This window comes from Eptatretus burgeri, chromosome 14 (genome assembly GCF_056783735.1).
Source record: "Eptatretus burgeri isolate ZD-2024b chromosome 14, Ebu_testis_v1, whole genome shotgun sequence".
NCBI lineage: Eukaryota > Metazoa > Chordata > Myxini > Myxiniformes > Myxinidae > Eptatretus > Eptatretus burgeri.
In genome coordinates this window covers 67,756,741-67,780,373 of record NC_140974.1, presented here as the reverse complement: position 1 = coordinate 67,780,373, position 23,633 = coordinate 67,756,741, and the positions used below count along the sequence as shown (strand labels likewise).

Below are 23,633 nucleotides of genomic sequence, written 5' to 3'. Positions count from 1 at the left end.
CAGCCGAAGCGCGAGAGCTCATCGCAGCTGGCATGGCTCCCGTTGCTCCAGAACCGTACATCATCGTGGCAGGAAGCAGTGAACGGCAGCTCCCGCTGCATCGTCGCGACCCCCGTCGCCGGAACCTCACCCTCGCGTCTCGAGGGAGGCCCGGGCCCAAACGGAGGTACGTGCCCCGAAGGAGGCACAGGTGCACCTGGAGGTACGAACTCCAAAACATGAACTGCGAGCCCCTCCCCTCGCACCACGAACCGCGGGAGCGCAACCCGCCGACCCTGATGGGCAACCAAGACGTGTGCCCCGCCAACCGCCGGCAGCGCTTCATCGGTATACATGTGCAATGCGAGGGTAGCACGAGCGGCCTCAACTCGACACCTGATCAGTGCCCCGATCATCTCGACCTCCACTGGCATTGGTCCTGTCACCGTCGGACCAATTGAAAACAGGTTCAACATCGGCAGCATCAGTGCCCCGATTATCTCAACCTCCACTGTCATTGATCTTGTCACCTCCGGACCAATTGAAGACAGGTTCAACATCAGCAGCATCTCCCGCTCCGGGTCGCCGGGATCTCTATACCCAGGCTGCGAGACTCGACCCGGGGCGTCAAAGTGTATGCCATGCACCGAACACCGTACCGGCAATAGGTCTCAACCCGGGACTTAAGGGTCGCTTCGCACACCGCCATCCATGACCGTTATGATGGGCAATGACTCTCAGCACACACACCGTAGACGTCCCCGAGTGCTCAGACCGCCGTCCGATTGACTGCATTGCAACGCTCGGTCCCGACCCGTGCCGAAGACCGTGCGTGCGGCTGTACGCGTCTGGAACATCGCGCTGACCTCCGAATCATCTGCTGTGCACCGACCATCGAGACCCCGGACATTCCTCAGAGCTTGTGCGACGGCCGACGCCGCGTCTGAGCTGCACTTCATGCCCGTGTCCTTTAGCCGTGGCCTCGCAGAAACCATTCCCGAGGTTTGCAAAGCAGAAATAAAACTAACTCCGAGCGCGGCCGTCGTCCACTCAACGTGACTCGCAGGCGCCGGCGGGATGTCAGGCTGCAGGACCCGACCCGCCCTGAAGCCGTGCGCGCGATAATGAAGTGATACCAAATCACTCAGCAGCCGATAATGTTCCATCGATAGCGAGGCGAGCAAGATCGATTTGCGTTTGCTTTCATCGTCTACAGCATTCGCGTGGAAATAGCAGCCCAACTGTTCAGAAAACAAATCGAAGTCGTCTCCGATGAAGACGGGCACGCGTCCGTGCACCGTGCCCCGACCTTCTGCCATCCTCGAGCCGTCCGTGACGGCGAGACGCCTGGCCCCGAAGCCTGTGCGTGCGGCGCGCGAAACTCGCGATGCGCTCCTCCGGGACCCTCGCCCGGTGTAGACCTCAAACCGCGCGAGATGCGCTGAGTTACTCGCTGCCGCGATCCAATCGCCCCGGCCAAAACTGCACGTCAATCCGACGTAACCCAGGCACTCTGCACACGCCGATCCGAACAGACTCGTCGCCAAATGTAATGTTGTGGTAGAGGTGCGCCAAGGCAGACACGAGCCAGGGGATAGCACAACCCTGCTTTATTGCCACGAGCGAGAGTGTGAGCGTACGATGCCCGTAACTCCACTTTATTACGTACTCGATGCACTCTACAGCCACACGACCTACAGGCTCCACAGACCACAACGGCTACAACAACGCCTCAGGCGGCGCGCACTCCTATATCCCGTGCAAGCATGTGACCACTCCAAAACCACTCCTCCACGCCTCCACCACGCTCCCCGCATCACGCCCTGCCCCCGCAGGCCCAGTACACCACAGTAACCTTCCCATTTATCAACCGATTTACACATTTTTGGTGCCTATTTACGCGGAAAGAGATGTTCTGTAACGCTACTATAATTTCTTTATTATATCGTTCAGTCGGATTTAGAATGTCGCCTCACGTCCTGATATGGCGAGTTTGGCAGACATCTTGGAAAATAGCGGCCAAGGGGGTCATCTGAGGTCGGTTTTTGTGTCATAGTCGGAATCCTCGAGCTCGATTTAGTGGGGTTTGACCGAATCAGAAATATGATTTTCATTCATTTGTGCGAGTTATGATGGTTCGAAAGTGAGTTTGGTGGCCATCTTGGAAAATGGCAATTTTTTGATTGTGTCCCCTTCTCGATTTATTTATTATGATCATATCTCACCACCTGCCAAGTTTGGGGCTTATATCCGGAAGTGCACAATATTATGTTAATAGCGATCTACCGGACCTCACGACATGTTGTTAGCATTTGGTGTGTTGGTTCTGCCTCTTATTGCCTGAACAGTGGGTGGGGGGTCGTCGCTGTGGGGCACGCTCCGGGCAGCGCTGACGTTTATTGTTGGCTTCTACTGCTGCCCTTGATCTTCTGTGAGGACGCATTCTTACGCGAAGGGCGTGGCTGTGGTTTTTACCGATGGGTGTCCGAGCGTAGCGCCTGGTGGCTCACATGAGGACTCCTTGCTTGGATTTACCTCAGGAATAGAGAATGAAGTTCAGAGGTTTAATCAGACCTACACTACCAGTCAAAAGTTTTAGAACGCCCCCATTTTTCCAGTTTTTGCTGAAATTTAAGCAGTTTAATATTTCAATATACTCTGAAATTAAAGCTTAGAACAAATAAACAATTGCAGATAAAAAAAAGAAATCATGGAATCGTTTTGTTGAACAAAATTTAATCTAAATTTTTGATTCATCAAAGTTGCCACTTTTTGCAGATATAACAGCCGAACTTACTCGTGGCATTCTTTCCAGAATGGAAATCAAATATTGTTCGGAAAGTTCTTCCCAACTGTTGCAGAAGTTCCCACAAATGTGTTACACTTGTAGGTTGCTTTGCTTTCACCCTTCTGTCCAGTTCATCCCAAACCAGCTCGATGGAGTTTAAGTCTGGAGACTGCTGGCCATTCCATGATTTGAAGCCTATCGACTTGTTCTTTTCTTCTAAGGTAGTTCTGACATAGTCTGGAGGTATGTTTTGGGTCGTTACCTTGCTGTAGGATGAACCCCAGACCAACTAGGCGTAGACCACAGGGTATTGCATGGTGCTGCAAAATGCTGTGGTAGCCCCTTTTTGGTGCAGGGTGCCAGTCACTCTGTGCAAGTTGCCGACTCTGGATCCAGCAAAAGAGCCCCAGATCATCACGCTTCCTCCTGCGTGTTTGACAGTTGGTGTCACACACTGAGGAACCATCCTTTCACCGACTTGACGGCATACAAAAACCCTGTGTGATGAACCAGAGATTTTAAATTTTGATTCATCGGTCCATAAGACCTTCTTCCAGTATTCAGTAGTCCACTGGCGGTGTTTCATGGCCCAGGCAAACCTCTTTTTCTTATATTGCCATCTTAGCAATGGCTTTCTTACTGCCACTTGACCTGTTAAACCTGCAGCTAGAAGTCTTCTCTTCACAGTTAAAACTGAGACTTTCTTACTTCGTCCATTGTTAAGCTGTGCTTGAAGCTGCTGTCCTGTGAGCCACCTATCACGCAAGCTGTTGACTCTCAGAAACTTGTCTTCTAATTGCATTGTGGCTTTGAGTCTGCCAGACCTCTTCCTGTCAGTTTCCTCCAGTTTCCAAGTGCCTTTTGATGGTGTAGGAAACTGTACTCACTGACACCTTGGCTTCTTTGAAATTTCTCCAAAGGAAAGACCTTCACTTTTAAGGGTTATAATGGTCTGTCTGTCTTCCTTTGTTAATTGTCTTTTTCTCACCATTATGATAGCAATATACTACTTCCTGCAGTGCAATATTGTCCAAATAATGCTTCAGAGGTTGAAGCAACAGTCTGTTCCAACACTGCTTTTATACAGAGGGTTTGTAACTAATCAACAAAAGTTGGGACACCTGGAAGAATTGTTTGCATCAACTTTCAAGGCTTAATTTACTTCCATTATTGCAGAAAAGCTGTAGTTGTTAACCCATTGCTTGTTCCTTGAAAAGGGCCTTTTTAACAACTCTGAAATTTACATGATTTTTCAATTTTTGGTAACCTAAACTTTTTTTTAACCTCTGGCAGTTTACTGCTTCGCTTTGTACCATTTCAGGTTATTCACTGGACTTGAACTGCTTAAATTTCAGTAAAAACTGAAAAATGGGGGTGTTCTAAAACTTCTGAACAGTGGTGTGACGATGAGATTTACACAACGCACTGTCCTGTTTGACCCACGAGACAAGAAGGAAGGGAATATCTGAACGTACATTAATGAAATAACTGTCTGGGGACCACTGTATGTTGGCTGCTCTTGGTGTTGAAGGGATTTGGTTTCCAGAACTGCAACAATATATATATATATATATATATATATATATATATATATATCCATGCACAGAATACCAGGACAACTTAACAAGTTTGAGATGCTGTGAGTTGAGAAAAGAGAAAAACTTCACTGGAAAATAGTTCATCTTTTAGCGTTGCTATTTGAACTCCAAACTGGCTCACGACGTGAGGAATGTCGGTTCCAATCCCACGTACCGTCTGTATTTGTCATTCATTATCTCATGTTCTTGGGATTAGTTAACGTACAGTAATGTCTACTAATTTGTTTGGCCTGCATATGATTTATGTGCAAACTTCTCCAAGAAAAAAAATCATTAATTAACTTGTCTTTTGTTTTTCCTCCAAAACCCTGAGCTGCTGCATGCACACACGCACACACACACACACACACACACACACACACACTCACACACACCGCTCTGTTTTTTATTTTTATTTTTTTACAAAGTTACAGGTCATGTTTACATTTTTCATGTCGGTCGACTGTGTTTTTTCCCCTTCAACGTCAGTCAAAATCCCCCTTGTACTCTATCGTTTGGCTCCTCCATGAGTCTTGACTTAATTCCAGAACGCCTGACAATGGTTGTAATCAGTTGGCCTTCATAGACGAAGATGGCTGATCATATGAAATGTGCAAACTAATTGGTGGAGTTTGTTAATGGTGTAGGTGTGTCGGAGCTGTTCAGACAGCAAGCACACTGAGATAGCAAGCAGTTTAACCTGGCCTCATGGAGTGTCCAAGGTCCCAACCCAAGAAGAGCACAATAGTCGCTACCTACAGTTTGGGCAGGGATTTGGCATCCGTCCAGGATGCCGGTGATAGCTCACATACTCTTTGCGAAGGAAACCGTGGGATCTTTAATGTCTACCAACCAGTGCTGGCAGTTGGTCTTCTGCCTTAACATCGATCCGATGGATAACACACACTTAACGCCTTGCCCTGTATGCGAAACACCAAGGTGGCAGTTTATATCTGGCTCGGGGTTTAAACCCAGGCTAAACATCTCAAAGGTGAGATGGCACACCTCTTGGCTATCCTGCTAGCCATGATTATTGTAATTATATAGAGGTTAGCAACATTTTGCTCTTTGTAAAGGAGTACAAACGTCCTCTCCCCTCAGGAGCAGCCTGGGCGTGGGGGGTAGTGGAGGATTTGGCACAAAAATATTTTATGCCGTGGTTAATAAACCCCCCCACATGCAGCAGTGTGGGGGGGGTTGTACCGATGACTTGGCCCTGGGTACTGCCAACATGTATGCAATTTATTAATCCCCTACCGGTATCACCAAAGGGACTACATTTGCTCTCCATCTGTCCGTCCCACCTGTGGTTTTTTCAGACTTTTTCCCATACCCTTAAACATATTCAACTGAAACTTGGTACATGGCTTTATTCTGATAAGTTGCAGAATAGGTTGAAGTTTCAGAGCGTATCGTCAATTTTTCAAAGTTATGCCCTTTTTGGACTTAGAAAATATCACATCGGTCCGGGACATGTACTGTATTGCAAAGCAATTCTCGCTCTTGTTCTGTATGTCTGTCTATCTGTCTGTCAATCGCAAACAGCAGGTCTCAATTTTAAACCAATATAAACGAAACCACCAAATGATAGAGTTGGTCATAATAAGAAGCCTATTGATTTTGAAATCAAAAGGTCAACAACTTAAGTCGATTCACAAGAAGTGAATCGGCCAAAGGTCAACAACTTAGGTCGATTTCTAAAATCCTCAGTTTTCATCACATTGACTTGAAATTTGAAGAGGACTTGCTTATTAGGTCATTAAATTCAACAACCAATTACATTTGAGATGTAAAGGTAAAATGGTCAGCATAGGCCGGTTTTCTAAAGTTGTCAATTTTCATCCGATTCACTTGAAATTTGAAGAGTATTTATATATTTGGTCATTGAATTCAACCACAAATTATTTAAACGTCAAATTTATTTTAGGGATTTCGCAAGTATCTTGCAGACGTCTTTCTTGTTATGTTCATTTATGAGCATTTGCAAAACAAATAACTTTGCCTTCAGCAATTGCACCTGCAGATTAATTAATTCAGCCATCGTATACAACACTGAAGCGACGCACCAGCTGCGTTTGGGATGGCCGCTCGGCCGATTCTGCGGTACACATATGTGGCACTCCCATCATTAGTTACCTACACTGGTCATGTGCAATAAACTGTGGGCAACGTCGACAATGTCGCAGTCTCTTGTTTCCCACAGACGCTCATTATCTTGTAAATTAATGGTCACGTGTTGATAAATTTAAAGGAATTTGAGTCGAATGTTTCCATTCTGAGCGATTCACCAAGAGCCAAGATAATCACACTCAATGTCAGCAGCCAATCATTTTCATCCTTGCAAGTATATCAACCATGGACATTAACAGTCGTAAGAGTGAATGTTGGTACAAATGCTCGTGTATGGTTTTTACATTCGGAAAGTAGAACCTTCTTCCCACGGGTCAGTACAATAACCAAGACTATCAGAACAGGAAAAACTAGAACGGCATTTAGTAGAGCGCGTACCTCCACCGGGCTGAACAGTTTACGCTTTGTATCCACTGATAGGCCAGATCTGCATCCAAACCTCCGAAATTGAATAGGCATGTTCTCGTCACATACTCCTCATCCACCAAGTTTTGTCATAACTCGTCCAGAACTTTAAAAAATATCGTTCGATATCGTTTATGGCCCAATCTCTCAAAGGTGAAGAATCGCTAACAAAAAAAAAAAATTTAAGTTATTGTGTTAGGATCTGGATTTTCACAGAAATCGAACTGATTCGTCCTTGTCACATACCCAACCTTTTCACCAAGTTTGATCTGAATCCGTCCAGAACGTTTTGAGAAGTCCTGCTCACAGACAGACAAACAAGCAGACAGACAGGAGTGAAAACACAACCTCGTCCACCTTCGGTGGCAGAGGTAACAATCCCCAACCCTCCTTGCAACCCCATTCCACATTCGGATCCACAAGATACCAATGTCTTAGCTTGTGCTATTGAGTTCAGTGCAACCAAAAATATACCATCAGGCATGTCCTCAAATTTATTCTTCAAATCAAGCATGTCATCACTCAAACTGAACACATCAAAGATATACCGGTAATAATCGAAATGTTTTTGTGGAGGAGGTGACATATGAACATGTCCTCCCATAACCGGATTGAAAATACCTTTTCAGTGGAAAAGTGAAAGGTGGCAAATCTCCATTAGCATAAAGACCCCACAAACCCATCATCTGAAAGATATTCCCAAAAAGCAAGTTTTCACGAAACACGGACAGGAAAGTTGGCCGACAGGAAATGCGATCTTTTTATAACTGCAAACCAAGTGCTGGCTTGGTCCTGCTCACACTGGTTGATATCCTGGCAAGAGAGCCACAGCGAGAATTTTAACACCCTCGATTTTCAAAAGGTTCATCTTGTATGGGAGATGGCGATGGCAGAAGCGTGTCAGCACGATATCCTCAAGAAATACCACCATTTCAACGTTATCGCACACTAAGGTCATCTGCAAGGCAAACAGAAACAACACCGGTTTGAGTGAAAGATCTGTTCATAAACTAAGGAAATCTCGTGGTCAGGATGAGACATGTAATGAGTTAAGCTTTCTCAGGCCAAGACCTGGAGTGTTAAAATCGATGCAGAATATCCCTCAATGCTGGATCTAATAGATTTCCATTTATAGCTGAAGATGGCTGTTTACACGTGAACACCTGGGATCATACATTTGTTTTAAAGTGTAGGAGCTGCTCTCCCACAGCATCCATGCTTTGAGGTAGCAATCGGTTGTCTTTTCCTTCATTCGTGCGACAGTGTACAAGTATAGTTAGCCGGAAAGTCCACCGATGACTATCTAATCATTGCGTCCACCAATGACGACGACTGTTGGCAGATAGGTCTTCCGACTTAACGCCCATCCGAGGGACGGGGTACACATTGATGCATCACCATGTGTGTGAAACACCAGGATGACAGTTTTATATCTGGGTCGGGATTCAAACCCAGGCAAGACCCGCTCAAAGGTGACGTCATCTTCAAGAAAGCCTCTTACCTGTCCTGCCAGCCCATGCTTGGTATACATTTGTGGGCCCTACAGACGTCAGTCGGTGATTCTCGACCACCGTGTGCTTTTTATTCTAACTTGCCAAAGTACTGTTCTGTTATCTTACATGTAAACTTAAATGGAGAATTTTACAAACAAATCAGATAAATGGAGCCCATGTTATCACAAACAGAGGTTGTGCTTGGTGAGCTATGTTATCTATACCATAGGAGAGCCGTGTGTGTGTGTGTGTCACCATTTTTCTCAGAAATGGCTGAACAGATCTTCGTCAGACGTTCAGAGGTTCATCAATGAGTGTCGGCGAGTGTTTTAGACCAAAAAATGTTTTTGGAAAAATTTGAAAAAAAAAAAAAAATTTCGGATTTTTTTTTTTGTTTTTTTTTTAAATCGTTCAATCATGCCCAAGCCTTTGTAGCTTTGTGAAAAGTAATATTAAATGATCCCCAATCACATTCCTTCGTGGGTGTAGGGAAGTGTTTTCGACACCCACAAAAAAATAGAACAAAGAACAAATTGATTTCTTCAAAATGCCAACAGGATTAGAGCAGCACTGAGCAACACCGGATGCCAACCAGGCAACACCGGGTACCCACCGGGCAACACCAGGTACCCACCCCGCAACACAGGGTACTCACCCGGCAACACCGGGCAACATCAGGTTCCCACCCCGCAACACAGGGTACCCACCTGGCAACACTGGGTACCCACCGGGCAACACCAGGTACCCACCGGGCAACATCAGGTACCCACCTGGCAACACAGGGTACCCACCTGGCAACACCGGGCAACATTGGGTACCCATCGGGCAAAACCGGGTACCCACCGGGCAACATCAGGTACCCACCCCGCAACACAGGGTACCCACCCGGCAACACCGGGTACCCACCGGGCAACACCGGGTACCCACCGGGCAACATCAGGTACCCACCTGGCAACACCGGGCAACATCAGGTACCCACCCGGCAACACCGGGTACCCACCGGGCAACATCGGGTACCCACCGGGCAACACCGAGTGCCCCTGCTAGTATGTTATATGGTGGAAAACAGAACACAGCCAGGTTCAGGAAAACTCACCATAAACTGCTTATCGTATTCAAACGGTTGATCTTTAATCTCCATCCGTTCTTTCCAGGAACCCGATTCATACGAGTTTATGTTGCACTGCTGCTCATCAAAGTCCACGTTGAACTGAAATAAAATGTCATCGCCATCTGCTTCTTTGAATGCCACAAAGAAACTGAGTGAAGGGAAAAAGAAGGAAGGGAAATGGCCATTGTTTTACGCATGTGGGAAGATCACCTGTCGGAATACGAATACTGTACTGATACGGTGTATATACATATAAGAACAGTAATAATTCACTTGCAAGAGCAAACGATCATTGTGAATCATGTTTGGGTCCTTTTCCCCAGCGAAGGATCGTTTGATGGACACACAAATGACAACGATCCTCATTATTGACCTGTCGGAATTACAACTCTGCCGTACACCTGGTATTGACGCGAGGGGATGCTTGTTCTGGTTGGGATCTGCACTTTGCTTGCCTATAGTGTACTGTGAATGTTACATTTGAAAAAAACAGGTAAAAAGATCTAAGATTACAATCCTGTAGGGTTATTTAATTGTTGGAAGTTGCAAGAACTGTACTGTACTACCTGCAAACTATCACAAATTATTAGCGAGAGTTTATCAGGTGGTGCATGGGAGGTTTTACAATGACGTCACACATTCGTGCATGTGCAGACACCGCCAACCTGGAGGTGACAACCAGTGTAAACAATAGAGATGTTCATCTGACCGTGACCAGCACAATGGTAAACAGTCAACCGTGTTTGGGTGTTTAAACCGACCAAATAGGGACAATACGTCGTTTTTCTTGCTCCAATCAGTGGTCGAATTTTGTCTCATTACTTGGTCTTCACAATGGGATTTAGAGTGTCCACATCACGTGGTTTCACTTATTTCGACGTTTCAGACACGTCTGTGTCCTTACAAGCCATTTTACTACTCGCATTCGATGTCGCACTGCGGATTCTCTTTTACTTGCTCATGATCACTTGCTCTCTACTCTGTAATGGCTTCTCGGAAGTGGGAATTGTGACGTCAGCTATAACTTGCTATAGTTACACTGCAATGCTTGGAGGGCTGTGATTCGTTATGGAACGAATGTTTTGTTATATATGACTGTGTAGTGTTTGTTGTGGTGTAAAAGTTGAGTTATGTGAAAAGGTAACAAGTTATAATGTTGTAGTTAGACTTTAACCTGTGGCTGAAGATCGCTATGGGTTCTAGAGATATTTCTGGTTACTTCCGTATGTACAGGGTGTCCATCAAGTCCTTTTTGCAACTTCCGACTTTTATAACTTTTGATGTACACATGACAGAAACGAACTATAGATGGTGCTTGAAAGCGTGGAGGATGGATGTCCTGATCTGTGGTCGGTACCACTGTCTGTCACCTTGCACCCCTTCAAAGGGGTGGAAATTGAGACCCTGAGGCTAATTGGGGTTACCCAACAAGAGGCTGAATAATTGCGAGGCCTCGAAAATGGCAGACGGGTTGGTGGACTTGCAGTTTTCTATCACTTCACATCTGCTCTCACCACACCTGACCTTTCAGCTACTTTTCTTTCATGACCCCAACCAGACGGTACTCTCTCGGAAGGCAAACTCGATTTTGTTACCATCCCCCAATTCAGGCTAACTGTTCACTTCCACTATGAGCTGAACAGTTAGTCTGAATTATTATTATCTCCCGTTTGACTGAGTCCAAAATGGGGGCTTATGGATTTGGTCTCGATTTTCGTGTCCGTGCCTGCGTGTGTGCACGTGTGCGTGCGTGTGTGCATGCATCCGCAACCATATCTCGGACATGTATGGACTGGTTTTATTTGTACCTGGCCGACTGGCGGCCATTTTAGTTGTAAAAAAATACCTGGCGTCGAACACGTCCTCAACCATTTCTCAGGCATGCATTTATCGATGTCGTTCAAACTTAGCACACATATAATGAAGGGTGGCTTACATAGGAACGTCATTTTGTTTCGATATCAGATCCAAGATGGCCGACTGGCGGCCATTTTGTGACTTGAATGTGTCCCCAACCATTTCTCAGACATACATTGTCCAATTTTGTTCAAGCTTAACACAAGCACAGTACATGATGACGTACATGACCACCTCACTTGATTCTGTGATCTGGTCGAAGATGGGTGACTGGTAGACGCGGCCATTTTAGTTGTAAACCCCCCCCCCCCCATATCGAACATGTCCTCAAACGTTTCTCAGACATGCATTTATCGATCTTGTTCAAACTTGGCCACAGATAATGAATGATGGCTTACATATGCACGTCATTTTATCGAGATCAGATCCAAGATGGTCAACTGGCGGCCATTTTAATTTTTAAAACCCTGCTGTTGAACACGTCCTCAACCATTTATCGGACCTGCATTTACCAATGTTGTTCAAACTTGAAACGCAGATAAAAGAATTATGGTTTACATATGCACGTCATTTTTTCGAGATTACATCCAAGATGGCCGTCTGGCGGCCATTTTGTTACTTCAATGTGTCCCCAACCATTTCTCAGACATGCATGGTCCGATTTTGTTCAAACGTGGCACAAGCACAGTACATGATGGCACACACGTGCACCTCACCTTTTTTTGTGATCTGATCAAAGATGGCCGATTGGTAGACCGTCCGTATCAACCGCTTTGCAAGCCGCTTGCCTAGTCACTTTGCAAGTGGAGAAAGCGATCAGGCAAGCTGCTTGGCAAGCGGTAAGCGAGCTGCTTGCCAACGGAACACACCCCCAGGTGCTTAGCTTCACTGGACTCATGAGTGTATCCATTTTGGGGGATTTTAGAGATGTGGTAGAATGAAGAGTTTGGGTTTGTATGTGAATACGGTGTCTGCATCTCCATATTTAGGTATCGTCATGAGACTTAAGGAGAAATTACTTTTTTTGGGGGTTAACACCAACAACGGGCTTGACTTTGAGTCGATGAACTATCAAAGTATAACCAACGCTCAATGGCAGCACAAACGAAGAGCAGATTCTACTGAACTTTAAACGTCTAGCTTTGTAAGCACAAATAAGCAAAATGTTGTGGAACAATGGAAAATAAATTGTGTCCATTTCTCGTTCAGTTCAATGGTATCTCCCGAGTCGTGTTAGGATGGAGACAAACCGTGGGTGCCCTTCCAATGGCATTCCTTTAACGAAAATCTTTCGACCGGTCATCCCTCCAGTAATAGTTGAATGTAGAGCTGGTTCCAGCACAAACTGAAAAACAAATCATAATATGCGCGTGAGGTGTATTTGAACTTCCAAAGCAAGCGTCTCTGACAGTGACTGACATCATCACTAACCCTAACAGTGACTAACCCTAACAGCGTGGATGAGAGGTGTCAAGTTCATATCATTTCCTGTTAATACATTTAGCTCATGGCTGCAATGGATAACACACACACACACACGCACGCACGCTTCCCCTTTCACTAATAGATGCAAAAATCTAGTACAATTTTCTTGTGGATCTGGTACCAAACAAAAATATATATTTATAACAGCACTCACAACCCATACAACTCCCACTCCGCCCACCACAACCCATTCTCTTATACCCATCCCCCTCCTCCCAAACATGATTAATCATAAATTTCATCATTTTGAACTTATCCTGTGAGTTGACAAGCTCCAATATGACCTTCCCATCGGTGTTAAGAAGCACGTAGGTTTGGTCAGAACTCGCCCATCTACGAACCTTCAGGTCTTTCACAGGCCCACATGGAAGAGAGGTTTTGCACTACGGACTGTAAGATACCAACGTTTTCATGAATTGATCAGGAAGTTCTCCAAATCCTTCATTGTGCAGAGGCATACCCCTTTCTCTCAGGTACATTTCCAAGTATTTTTGGCTTTGGCTTCTTTAAAAGCGCTGTGAGCCGTTTCATGCTACAATCCTTCTCTCGCACGCTTGATACACATCCAGGCTGCCTTCATTGTGGACTTCATTGTGTACCTGCATGGCGAGCAATCTGGGGCAGATTACGTCATTTCGAAAGTCAAGTATTGACTGGCCCAGAAAGTGTTGTGGAGGAATTGGAAAAATATAATGGCAATGCTGAATTGCATGCCTCGTGAGACATAAACGAAATGTCATTTTACGGGAGTTAAAATTGTGCAACAAGGATTATGTATTCCACAAAGTTCAAACGATACTTCAGCCACCAAGATTAACTACATTGTTTAAGGATGTTACTTTTAAGACCACAAGGTCATGTTTGTATTTCTTACTCACACTATTGAGGGCAAGTAGAACTGGTGCATTCTGCAAAACATAAGGTGGAAAAGATAAAAACCATCAACTGAAATGTTACACAAGGAGTTAGACAAGGAACTCTGATGTAGGATGAGACCACATGGCCCATCATACCTGTGCTATATCAACAGCACGTTCATTCAACCTACTCGTCCATACTTTGCTTGCTCTAAATCGCTAAAACTCCATTTACATGATTTATTCTTAGCAGCAAACCAAACACATTTGTTTTCCAATTTTTTTTTCTTTCTTCACAACCTGTTTTATTCTTTAACTAGCAAATAACACCTGTCACTTTGCTGATGGGAATACTAAAGGGGGGAGGGAGAAAAAGGGGGAAGAGGGAGAGAAGGGTGGGAGAGAGAGAGAGAGTGGGGAGAGTGAAGAGGTGGAGGGGGAAAGAGAGTGGGGAGAGTGAAGAGATGGAGGGGAAAAGAGAGGAGGGAAGGGGAGAGAGGAGGGGTGGTGGAAGGGAAGACAGTTTGAGGTGAGAGGAAGGGAAGGCAGAAGTGCGGTGGAGCGTTAATTACGATTCATACTGTTTCATCAAAATGATTCTGCAAAGAATGATAGTGAAGATGGAAACAAAATAATGCCTCAAATCCATTTTCTACTGGTCATACTATAAACATGGCATGGAGACAAACACCACGCAGACACATCTGGAGACAAAACCCACCGGAAGCATCCAGAGCTAAGCCGTCCAGACACAAACACTGCTCGGACACATCCGAAGAAAAATTCCCGTCCGGACACATCCAGAGACAAGCTCCGTCTGGAGACTAACTCCTGTCCAGCCATAAATACTGCCCGGAAGAGGCCGGAGCCAAGCTATCTGGAGACAAACACCGCCACATAGGCGTTTGGAGACAAACACTGCCCGGACGCGTCTGGAGACACTGGAGACAAACATCGTCCGGACATGTCCAGAGATAAAATACTGCTTGGATGCATCAAAGGACAAACAACGCCTGGACGCATCCAGGGACAAACACCGCCCAGACGCGACCAGAGACGAATACCACCCAGACACGTCCAGCGACAAACTCCTGTCCAGACATAAATACCACCTGGACATGTTTGGAGACAAACACTGCCGGGATGCATCCGGAGCCAAACTGTTCAGATACAAACTCCCGTCCGGACATAAATACCACCCAGACTCATCGGGAGACAAACACCACCTAGACGTGTTGGGAGACAAACACCGCCCGGACGCGTCTGGAGAAAAACTTTGCCCAGAGACAAAGACCGTTCCAGACAAACCAACCGTCAGGATATGTCCAGAGACAGACAGAGAGAGAGAGAGAGAGAGAGAGAGAGAGAGAGAGAGAGAGAGAGAGAGAGAGAGAGAGAGAGAGAGAGGGCTAGGGGAGTTAGCAGAGAGAATATGTTATGCTTTATGAACTACACACACACGCACACATGCACACACTTGTGCTTGGCCGATATCGGCAATTTTTCGGGAATCGGCAGGTTGGAGTCAGTGTGATTTCCAACTACAGTACTTACTGTACAAAACCCTAAAACCTTGAGTGGCTTTCACTGAAAATCAGCATTACATTTATATAGAAATTTCATGGATATGTTCACAAACATTAATCGTTATAAACAGCTGCTTGTGACTGACTGGTGGAAAAAAATTTGGCTCGGTAGTTTAGAAAACATGTTAATATGGCAAATGGCTCAGAAATCGCATGTTATTTCACAACTCACTCAGGGTGACGGAGCACGAACCACTCGCTCAGGGTGACGGAGCACGAACCACTCACTCAGGGTGATGGAGCACGAACAACTCACTCTGAATGACGTAGCGTGGAAAAAGTGTCCACAGTGAGTGAACGATTTGCTCAGAAGGACATAGCATGGTACCGCTCTCAACTGTAAGGCATTCAGCAAGTGGCTTAAGCACTCATGCAAGCATTCCAATTAAATGGTTGATGAGGAACATTTGGCCAGGCTCTCGCTGAATACCATAAAGGATCCCTTTCACTTTGAAGTCCGTCTTCACCGTGCACGCAGCATTTAATGAAATAAAATGAATTCGTTCAAATAACAACTTTATCCACAAAAGAGTTGCTGCTTAATGCAGAACAACCCTGGAGACATTGCAAAGTTCAATTGCCCATGAAATAAACATTGCAGAAAATCCGCCATGTTACCTGGTCATCTGTGCACGAGTCATGTGGTACATTGGTTCGGGGTGTACGCAAACGTTAGAACTTTATTTTAAATGTGCATTTTTCACCAGATTTGCTTTGATTACCTGTAGAGCACCTCACAAAACCTCCGAAAATATAGACACAGATCTGGCAGACGTTATGGATAGGCACTCCCCCCGGGGCACAGGGCGCGAGGTCTAGCAATGAATGCATTAAATCATATGGCTCAATTAAGCTAATTAATTTTGGCACATTCCTAAATTTTTGTTCACTCAATATAATTCTCCAAACAATAGGAAAATAAAACTTTAATGCTTTGGAAATTTAACATTTTCTTGTGTATGCATGGAGAAGAAGGGAACATAGCCTTGCTTGCTTAAAGTAAATATGTATGTAAGGCTTAGTTATAACAATCGTAATTTCTTTAAATTATCAGATTTCACTCCTGATTTCGACACTTATTTAGTCCAGATGATATCTGATCCTCAAAACCGAGATAATATTTCGATGATATTCTTGAATCGGTCCGTGAGAGTCAATCATGGAAAATCGTATCATTCATGCTTCAAACCGCTCCAAGCTCTTAATTGGAAAACTATAGCACTTACAAAAGCGTTGTATACAGAAATTCGTAGCTATGATGAACAGGCATTTGATAATATGAGTGAGGAAAGTGAAAAAAAAACTTTATCTTTAAGAAATTGTTGTGGCCTGGTTCCAAGTCAAGGCATGGTTGAGCAGGCCAAAAAACATGGCCGCTTCAGACCCCAGCGATAGTACCTAGGATATGCCTTCAGACCAAAAATACGTAATTACCAATGCCACGGAAAGTGGACAGACATTATGTTTTCACCCCTGCCTTGACTGTCTGTCTTTCTGCCTGTGAGCAGGATATCTCAAAAACTCTTGGATGGATTTGTATGAAACTTGATGGACAAGTTGATGTGAGCAAGGAAGAATCAATTCAATTTTGGTGAAGATCCGAATCCGGATATGAGAATTTTTTAATTAGCCTGCACTCGCGAAAGAAAAGTTGGGTTAAGTAATCAGTTGCGTACATGCATACGTAGACCGTACATACGTACGTGTCTGCATTTTGTTATTCCCTTTTCTCTGCAACTGCTTGTCAGATTGATAACAAAATTTCAACATGGATTGAAACTTGGCTCCTGTCTCATGGGGAATAAGTGTGTTTTTTATGTCTCTGCTGACGAAGTCGCTGTAGGCATTATGTTTTTGTGTTGTACGTCTGTACGTCTGTATGCACGTTCGTCCATGCTAATTTTCTCTGTTTTCTCTGCAACCGCTTATCCGATTGATATGAAAGTTGCACTACAGGTGTGACTACTCATGTAGAATGTTTTAATGATAATTATGATGTAATAGGTCACGTGGTGTTGCAAACATGTTGGAAAAAAGGAAAAATATTGGACCACTGTATCTCTGAAACTGCTTCATGGAAAAAATTGAAACTTGGCACATGTAAAGTACTCCCCATCTATACTAATAAATATGTGTGTGTGTGTGTGTGTGTGTGTATGTGTGTGTGTGTGTGTGTGTGTGTGTGTGTGTGTGTGTGTGTCTTCAATAACTCCAAAACCATGAAACTGTCACCTGAAACTTTGCATGCATACAAAGGGAACTCGAAGAGAGTGCATGAATGAAAATTGGGTGTTTGGGTTACTTAAAACACCCCTTTTGAAGATAAGTAATGGCCATATTTAATTATATCCTTTATCAGGTGCATCCTCGGCCACCTTGTTTCAAATGGGGTCTTAAGGAGCATCTTAGGTTACCTCGCTGGTGTCTGAACCCACCATGTTTTTTGGCCTGCTCAACCATGAATTGACTCGGAACAGACCGCAACAATTTGTTAACGATAAAGTATTATTTTTCACTTTCGTCACTCATATTATCAAATACCTGATCATCATAGCTATGAATCGCTGGATATATCACAATGCATATAAACGCCTGACGATGCCAGCGTTTTTCGCTTTATTTGATTTCCGCACATGCCATAACCTCGAGAATCCCTTAAACTAAGCTGAATTACAAAATTTAAGCTCCAGAATTGGACTTAGCAGCAGTTCCGACTGCTTTAAAAAAGTGTTCATTTGTCTAATTCGGACATAGTTTGGACATTCGGACATAGCTATCGCTTGCCAAGCCAGCCATCCTTATCAACCATTTAATTGGAGTGCTTGCTTGAGTGTTTAAGCCGCTTCCCTAGTGCCCTACTGTTGATGACGGTGCAGTTTGTGTCCTGATCGGGATGTACATTTGGCCGTTGCTGCAAGGTACAGGTACAGTACATGTAAGGGTACATTTGGATCTGTAATTTAGGGGCTTTCCACGGGTGTGTGTGTGTATGACTGCATGCTTGGTTACGGGCGCCATGGTGGCAAAGTTTCATCCCATATCTTGGAGGTTTTAACTTTTTATCTCAGCAGCGTACGAGTGATCACATTTTCCTTTGTCTTCGTGACTGTTTCTGAAGCAATTGGTTATTACCCTCGCTGGAGGAGAGGGTATTGCATTTGGGTCCGTTTGTTTGTCTCTTTGTTTGTCTGCACAGAACTTTCGTATTTTTCTCCGCAATCGCTTGTCAGATTGAGACGAAATTTTCACCATTATTGTGACTACTCATGTAGAATGTATTAATGGTAATTACGACAACATAGGTCACGTGGTGTGGCAGCCATATTGGAAAAATGGAAAACCTTTGGACCTCCATTTCTCTGAAACTGCACAAAGAAAAAATTGAAACTTGTCATATAAGTCATCCTCATGAGGAATGAGTGTGATTTTTTAATGACGTCATAGGTGCCCTCGTTATGATGTCACAATTGCATATGTAGAACACCACATCCGATCAGTATGAAATTTTTTGAGGGTCATCTAGGGATAAAATGGTCCACAAAAAAAAATGAATGATGTCATCGATCACGTGATTCTGCAGACTTATTGTTTGTTTTGAAAAAAAACCTTCAAAATCTTCTTTGATGTGGCTGAACAGATCGAGGCGAAACTTTACACGTATGACCACCTTTCTATGAGGAGCAAACGGGTCACACATATTTTTCACACCTAACCCAAACAACATAGGTCTCATGGACACCTAACCCGAACAGCATATGTCGCATGGTTTGGCAGCCATATTGAATTTACCCTGTAACCTATAAAAAAAAAATCTTCTCCAAAACGGCTGGACAGATCGAAGGGAAACCACACAAATGTTCCCCAAGCCTTGGGTGTACAACTTTATTTAACTACTAGATGACCTGTGAACCCGTTGTGTTCCCGTTGTGACAGCGGTTGATAAAAAACTCATTAAAAAAAAAATAGCTCCAGCGAACTATACCGCTGAGGTTGTTTGCATTGATCAAATATTCCCGGAGAGTACTTGACTGAATCGGGAATTGATTTTTAATTATCTTTTTGTTGCCCGATTTGAACAAAACTTGATACTGCGCACCGCAGGAGGATGCTGAGTAAGGTGGCCAGAACATTTTTGCGATATCTTGTACCGTTTTGGCTGTATTTCGGGAACATACATACAAGATGAGAGTTTTAGTAATATATAGATAATTGATAGGTCACATGGTTTGGCAGCCATACTGGATTGAAAACATGTTTAAAAACTCACCTTGATCTGACACATGGTCTGGCAGCCAGAATTATTTAAGTATTTTGATGTCTTCCTTTTGTTTTTCTTTAGTTTTTTTATTTTTTGAATATGGTTCACTTGGCTGTGGCTGGATAGGTTTGAGGGTAGAGGGGTAGCAGCTGAAACCCGAATCGTATCCAGGTACCTCCTGATGACGTCATGTTTGCTTTTTGCTTGTTCGGGTTCCTTCTGATGACTCAAATGCAGTACTATACCTACAGTATTTGGTCTTCCAGTTGATTTGAATTGAATTTATTTTAATCTCATTCTGAATTCAATTGAATAGTAATAAACATCTTGGGTCAGGGTCAGGTGTCTGATCAAAGTGGGACCTTGGTACTCAGTCATCACTGCCAGCATTTATAAAGTGGCAGTTCTAGTTATGCCTCTTATTAATTATGTAACTCACCAGTACACAAATACCACCAAAAATACACCACACAACACAAAACTTCACAAACACAACACAAAACAAGTCCTGGTGAGGGTCTGCAATCTCTGATTGCTCTGTTTCTTGTTATTATTCTTTTTATTACCTCCATCACAGAAGGTGGATGGAGGTTATGGTTTCCACCTATTTGTCTGTCTGTCTATGCGTCTGTGAGCTCGATATCTCCAAAAGTTGTGGACAAGTTACGACAAAACTAGATGGATGAGTTGGTTATGTGAGAAGAACAAGCCGATTCGATTTTGGTTCAGCTCTGGGATTCAGATCCGTCCTATGAGTGGGATAGTAAATGTAAACTGTTCAGCCAGGTGGAGGTATACGCTCTACCGAGTACCATTCTAGTTGCCAATATGGACATACACATTGCAGTTGGGATGAACAGAATGCTCTGAGCAAGGCAGCACTGTAATTACATGATGGATTGTGATGAATGATGTTCCATACTGCCCAGGAATGGAGAAGAGAAAACCAGAGCAAGTATGGTAGAAGATTGTGAAAAGGTTGTCAAATGAAGGAGAGGAAGAATTGCAGCATGACTGGGATACACACGGATGATATAGGGAAGGGAAGATACGGATAGGGAAGAACGGTAGACGGTCAGAGGGGAAGACATGAAGCTAGCAAGAGAAGGTGGTGGAATCAGGAGACGTGAGCAAAGAGAAATGAACCGTGGGGAGTAACGTGGATCGTTTTCAAATTACAATGAACGGGGGATTTGAGGGAGGCAGTTGGGTACACAGTGAAGATCGGGATGGAGAAGAGCGAGAGGGTGCAAAATAAAATGGATGGATAGTACTGTTAGGCTAGGTGTGTCTGACTATCAACAACACAAGTGACACAAAAGCAGATATGTGAAGGCATACAGACCATAAAAGCACAGCCATTAACACACTAAGTTTTTTTTTTTTATAATAATTTCACCAACAGGAACAACAAAGCTGACAATTAATTTGGTTGATAGAATTTAGCTTTGGGTAGAGAAACGAACACGCAGTCAATTTGTTCATAGGTATGCAAATAGGGTGTGTTCTGCTACCTTTTTTTTTGTTGACATACAGTATTTGTCAATCACATAATTTAAAACAGAAATATGCTGGTGTGAAAAATTATTGATATATTTATTTGATTAACAACATGTGTAGAACAGTGAGATTCACTTACAATATGAGAGAACTCCTCCTGGTTCATCAGTCCTTCACAGTGTAATTGGCATTCCTCAGAAAAATCATCCTGCAAAAGCAAAAGTTGATTGCAAATATCTTCAAAGTAAACAACATGTTGTGGAGACTCAAAAAATACCTTGATGTTGAGTCATGTCGATAACTCACTCGAAGGTTTTCAATTGAGATGTATTTGAGGTTTATAACCCCACCGACCTCAATTGCACAAATGTTTTGCAGGTCGTGCCTGTGTTTGAATTCGGGATATGTATTGTCATTGATCGTAACCTGCAACAGAATTCAGACTGTTTTTAAGTTACTGAAATAATTTCAAATTAATATCTTATTTGGTGAAATTTTGTTGTGAATTTAAGCACATTTGTAAATATATATATATATATATATATATATATATATATATATATATATATATATATATATATCCTGGGAAGGCAATGGCAAACCACCCAGTGTAACTCAAGCAAGGAAACGGCTTCAGCAGTGCTGAACCTGCCTTCGGGCAGAACACCAAAATACAAATTTGTAATTTGTCCATGGTGCCGACAAAAGTTTGCCTACTCATTGCGAAGGACACCATGGGATCGTTAATATCTATAAAACTAATGGCAGTATATGGGACACAGAGTTTAACATCCATCTGAGGAACAGCACATTGATGAATTACCTTGCCTGTGAAACACCAGGATTAAAGTTTCTAGCTGGGTCGGGATTCCAACCCAGGCTCGATACCAAAGAGACGAGTATGTGTACCTCTAGGCCATCCTGGCAGCCAAATGTCAGATATGGTGTGCAATTTGGACGGTATGTACTGTATACAAGGAGTGAGTACAAACTTCCCGTCTGAATTAAATATTTTATCAAATTTTTGATCAAAACTTTTCACACAACCCAAAGTGGTCTGACATTTTATCTTTGAAGCTGAACAATCACTGTTTTGTATCTTTATTTCACTGTCTGACTGGGAACCTTTCACACCCCCTTCACATCTCTTCAGGCTCCTAACACAAACTGGTTGATAATTAAATCCAAAACCTGATAGGTCAGAGTAAATGATTTCTTTCAAAGGTTTTATCTGGCAAGCAGTGGTAGGAACTAAGCATGCCTACTTCGAAGGAGTCATTCTAATTGAGGTGCACAACACCTGAAAAAATTCCACTTCATGTTTAATAGCCTCACCTCATAGCCAGAGCTGCTCACTTTAATCACAATGTGGAAGCTCTCAACCTTGCAAAGGTCTGATACATAATCCATTTTTTCTTGCCAACCATGATCGTATGAATTCAGGACAACTTTCTTTGTGCTGGGGTCAAGCACTCCAATGTGAAGAGGAATTAAAGCTTGTTCCTCTGAGTTAACTGTAGATTTTTTCAAATCTACATACAAACTGCAGAAAACAAATAAAATATAGAAATTATGAACAACAATATTAGTCAATCAGTCAAGCCTCATCTCCAAACACACCTTACAATTATACCCTGGCCTCAAGTCACTCTTACATGAGGAATTGCATTGTTAGACAAAGTACAAATACAACACACAACAAGACAGAGCATTTCACAATGCAGAGCCTTGTCAGGGTATGTATGTTGCAGAAGATCTGAGAACTTCCTCATCAATATCATCTGAGAACCAGTGTGGACTTACACACTTACAATTAACTTACTGCAGGGGGGCATCTAGATTATTTTAGATCTGAAAATGAATTGTCTATCTCTGTTAAAGTATATCTGCATGCAGACTCACACACTCACTGACCCAAAGATTGCGTACACTATCTTCCCCTGTCCCATTGGGTAATGAGACAAAATCTCAGTAAGCCAAATAAAACTTTTACCACCCAGTTATTTTACCTAAAGAGGGAAAACCCAGAGCTGAGTAAATCAGAATGGCACTTGGTAAAGTGCATACCTCTGCCAGGTTGAACAGTTTACATTTTGTATCCACCTGATAAGCCGAATCTGCTGACGTGAACCAAAATCTAATCGGTTTGTTTTTATCATCGAACCAATGCATCCACTTAGTTGTCATAATCCATCCACAACTTTTTGAAATATCATACTATACATCATTTTTGGCCCAATTTCTTCATGGTGAATAATCACTTAAAAAATGAAAAAATTCTCAGATCCGGATTCGGATCTTCAGCAAAAATCAAATAAATTTGTCCTTGTCACACACCCAACGTAACGTGTCCACCAGGTTTCGTCCAAATCCGTCCATAACTTTTTGAGATATTGTGCTATACAAAGTTTAGGCTCCATCTCTCAATGGTGAAGAATCACTGAAAAAGTTTTAGTATCAGGATCCGGATCTTCAGTAAAACGTAAACAACTAGAGGGGGAGCACTCAGGAGAGTGCAAAACCTCCGCCGCCAATACTGCTGAGTCACTCAAGTGAACCTTATATCTTATTCATTAAATATGATGTCAACAGTGCTGACAGAGTTAT

The 23,633-nt window shown here is 43.5% G+C and overlaps 1 protein-coding gene across 1 annotated transcript in view; it reads right to left on the bottom strand.

Annotated features, from left to right (window-relative positions):
- Positions 1–7,350: 7,350 nt before the first annotated feature.
- Positions 7,351–23,633, bottom strand: part of LOC147013518 (galectin-4-like) — a 49,826-nt gene continuing 33,543 nt past the window's right edge. Inside the window, exons 3-9 of the mRNA XM_085855376.1 lie at positions 22,362–22,569; positions 21,333–21,452; positions 21,166–21,234; positions 13,704–13,733; positions 12,591–12,685; positions 9,469–9,631; positions 7,351–7,837 (exon numbers count right to left, since the gene is read on the bottom strand). Coding sequence (XP_085711502.1) covers positions 7,676–7,837; positions 9,469–9,631; positions 12,591–12,685; positions 13,704–13,733; positions 21,166–21,234; positions 21,333–21,452; positions 22,362–22,569 — 847 coding nt within the window. The 3' untranslated portion in view covers positions 7,351–7,675. The remainder of the gene's footprint in view (positions 7,838–9,468; positions 9,632–12,590; positions 12,686–13,703; positions 13,734–21,165; positions 21,235–21,332; positions 21,453–22,361; positions 22,570–23,633) is intronic.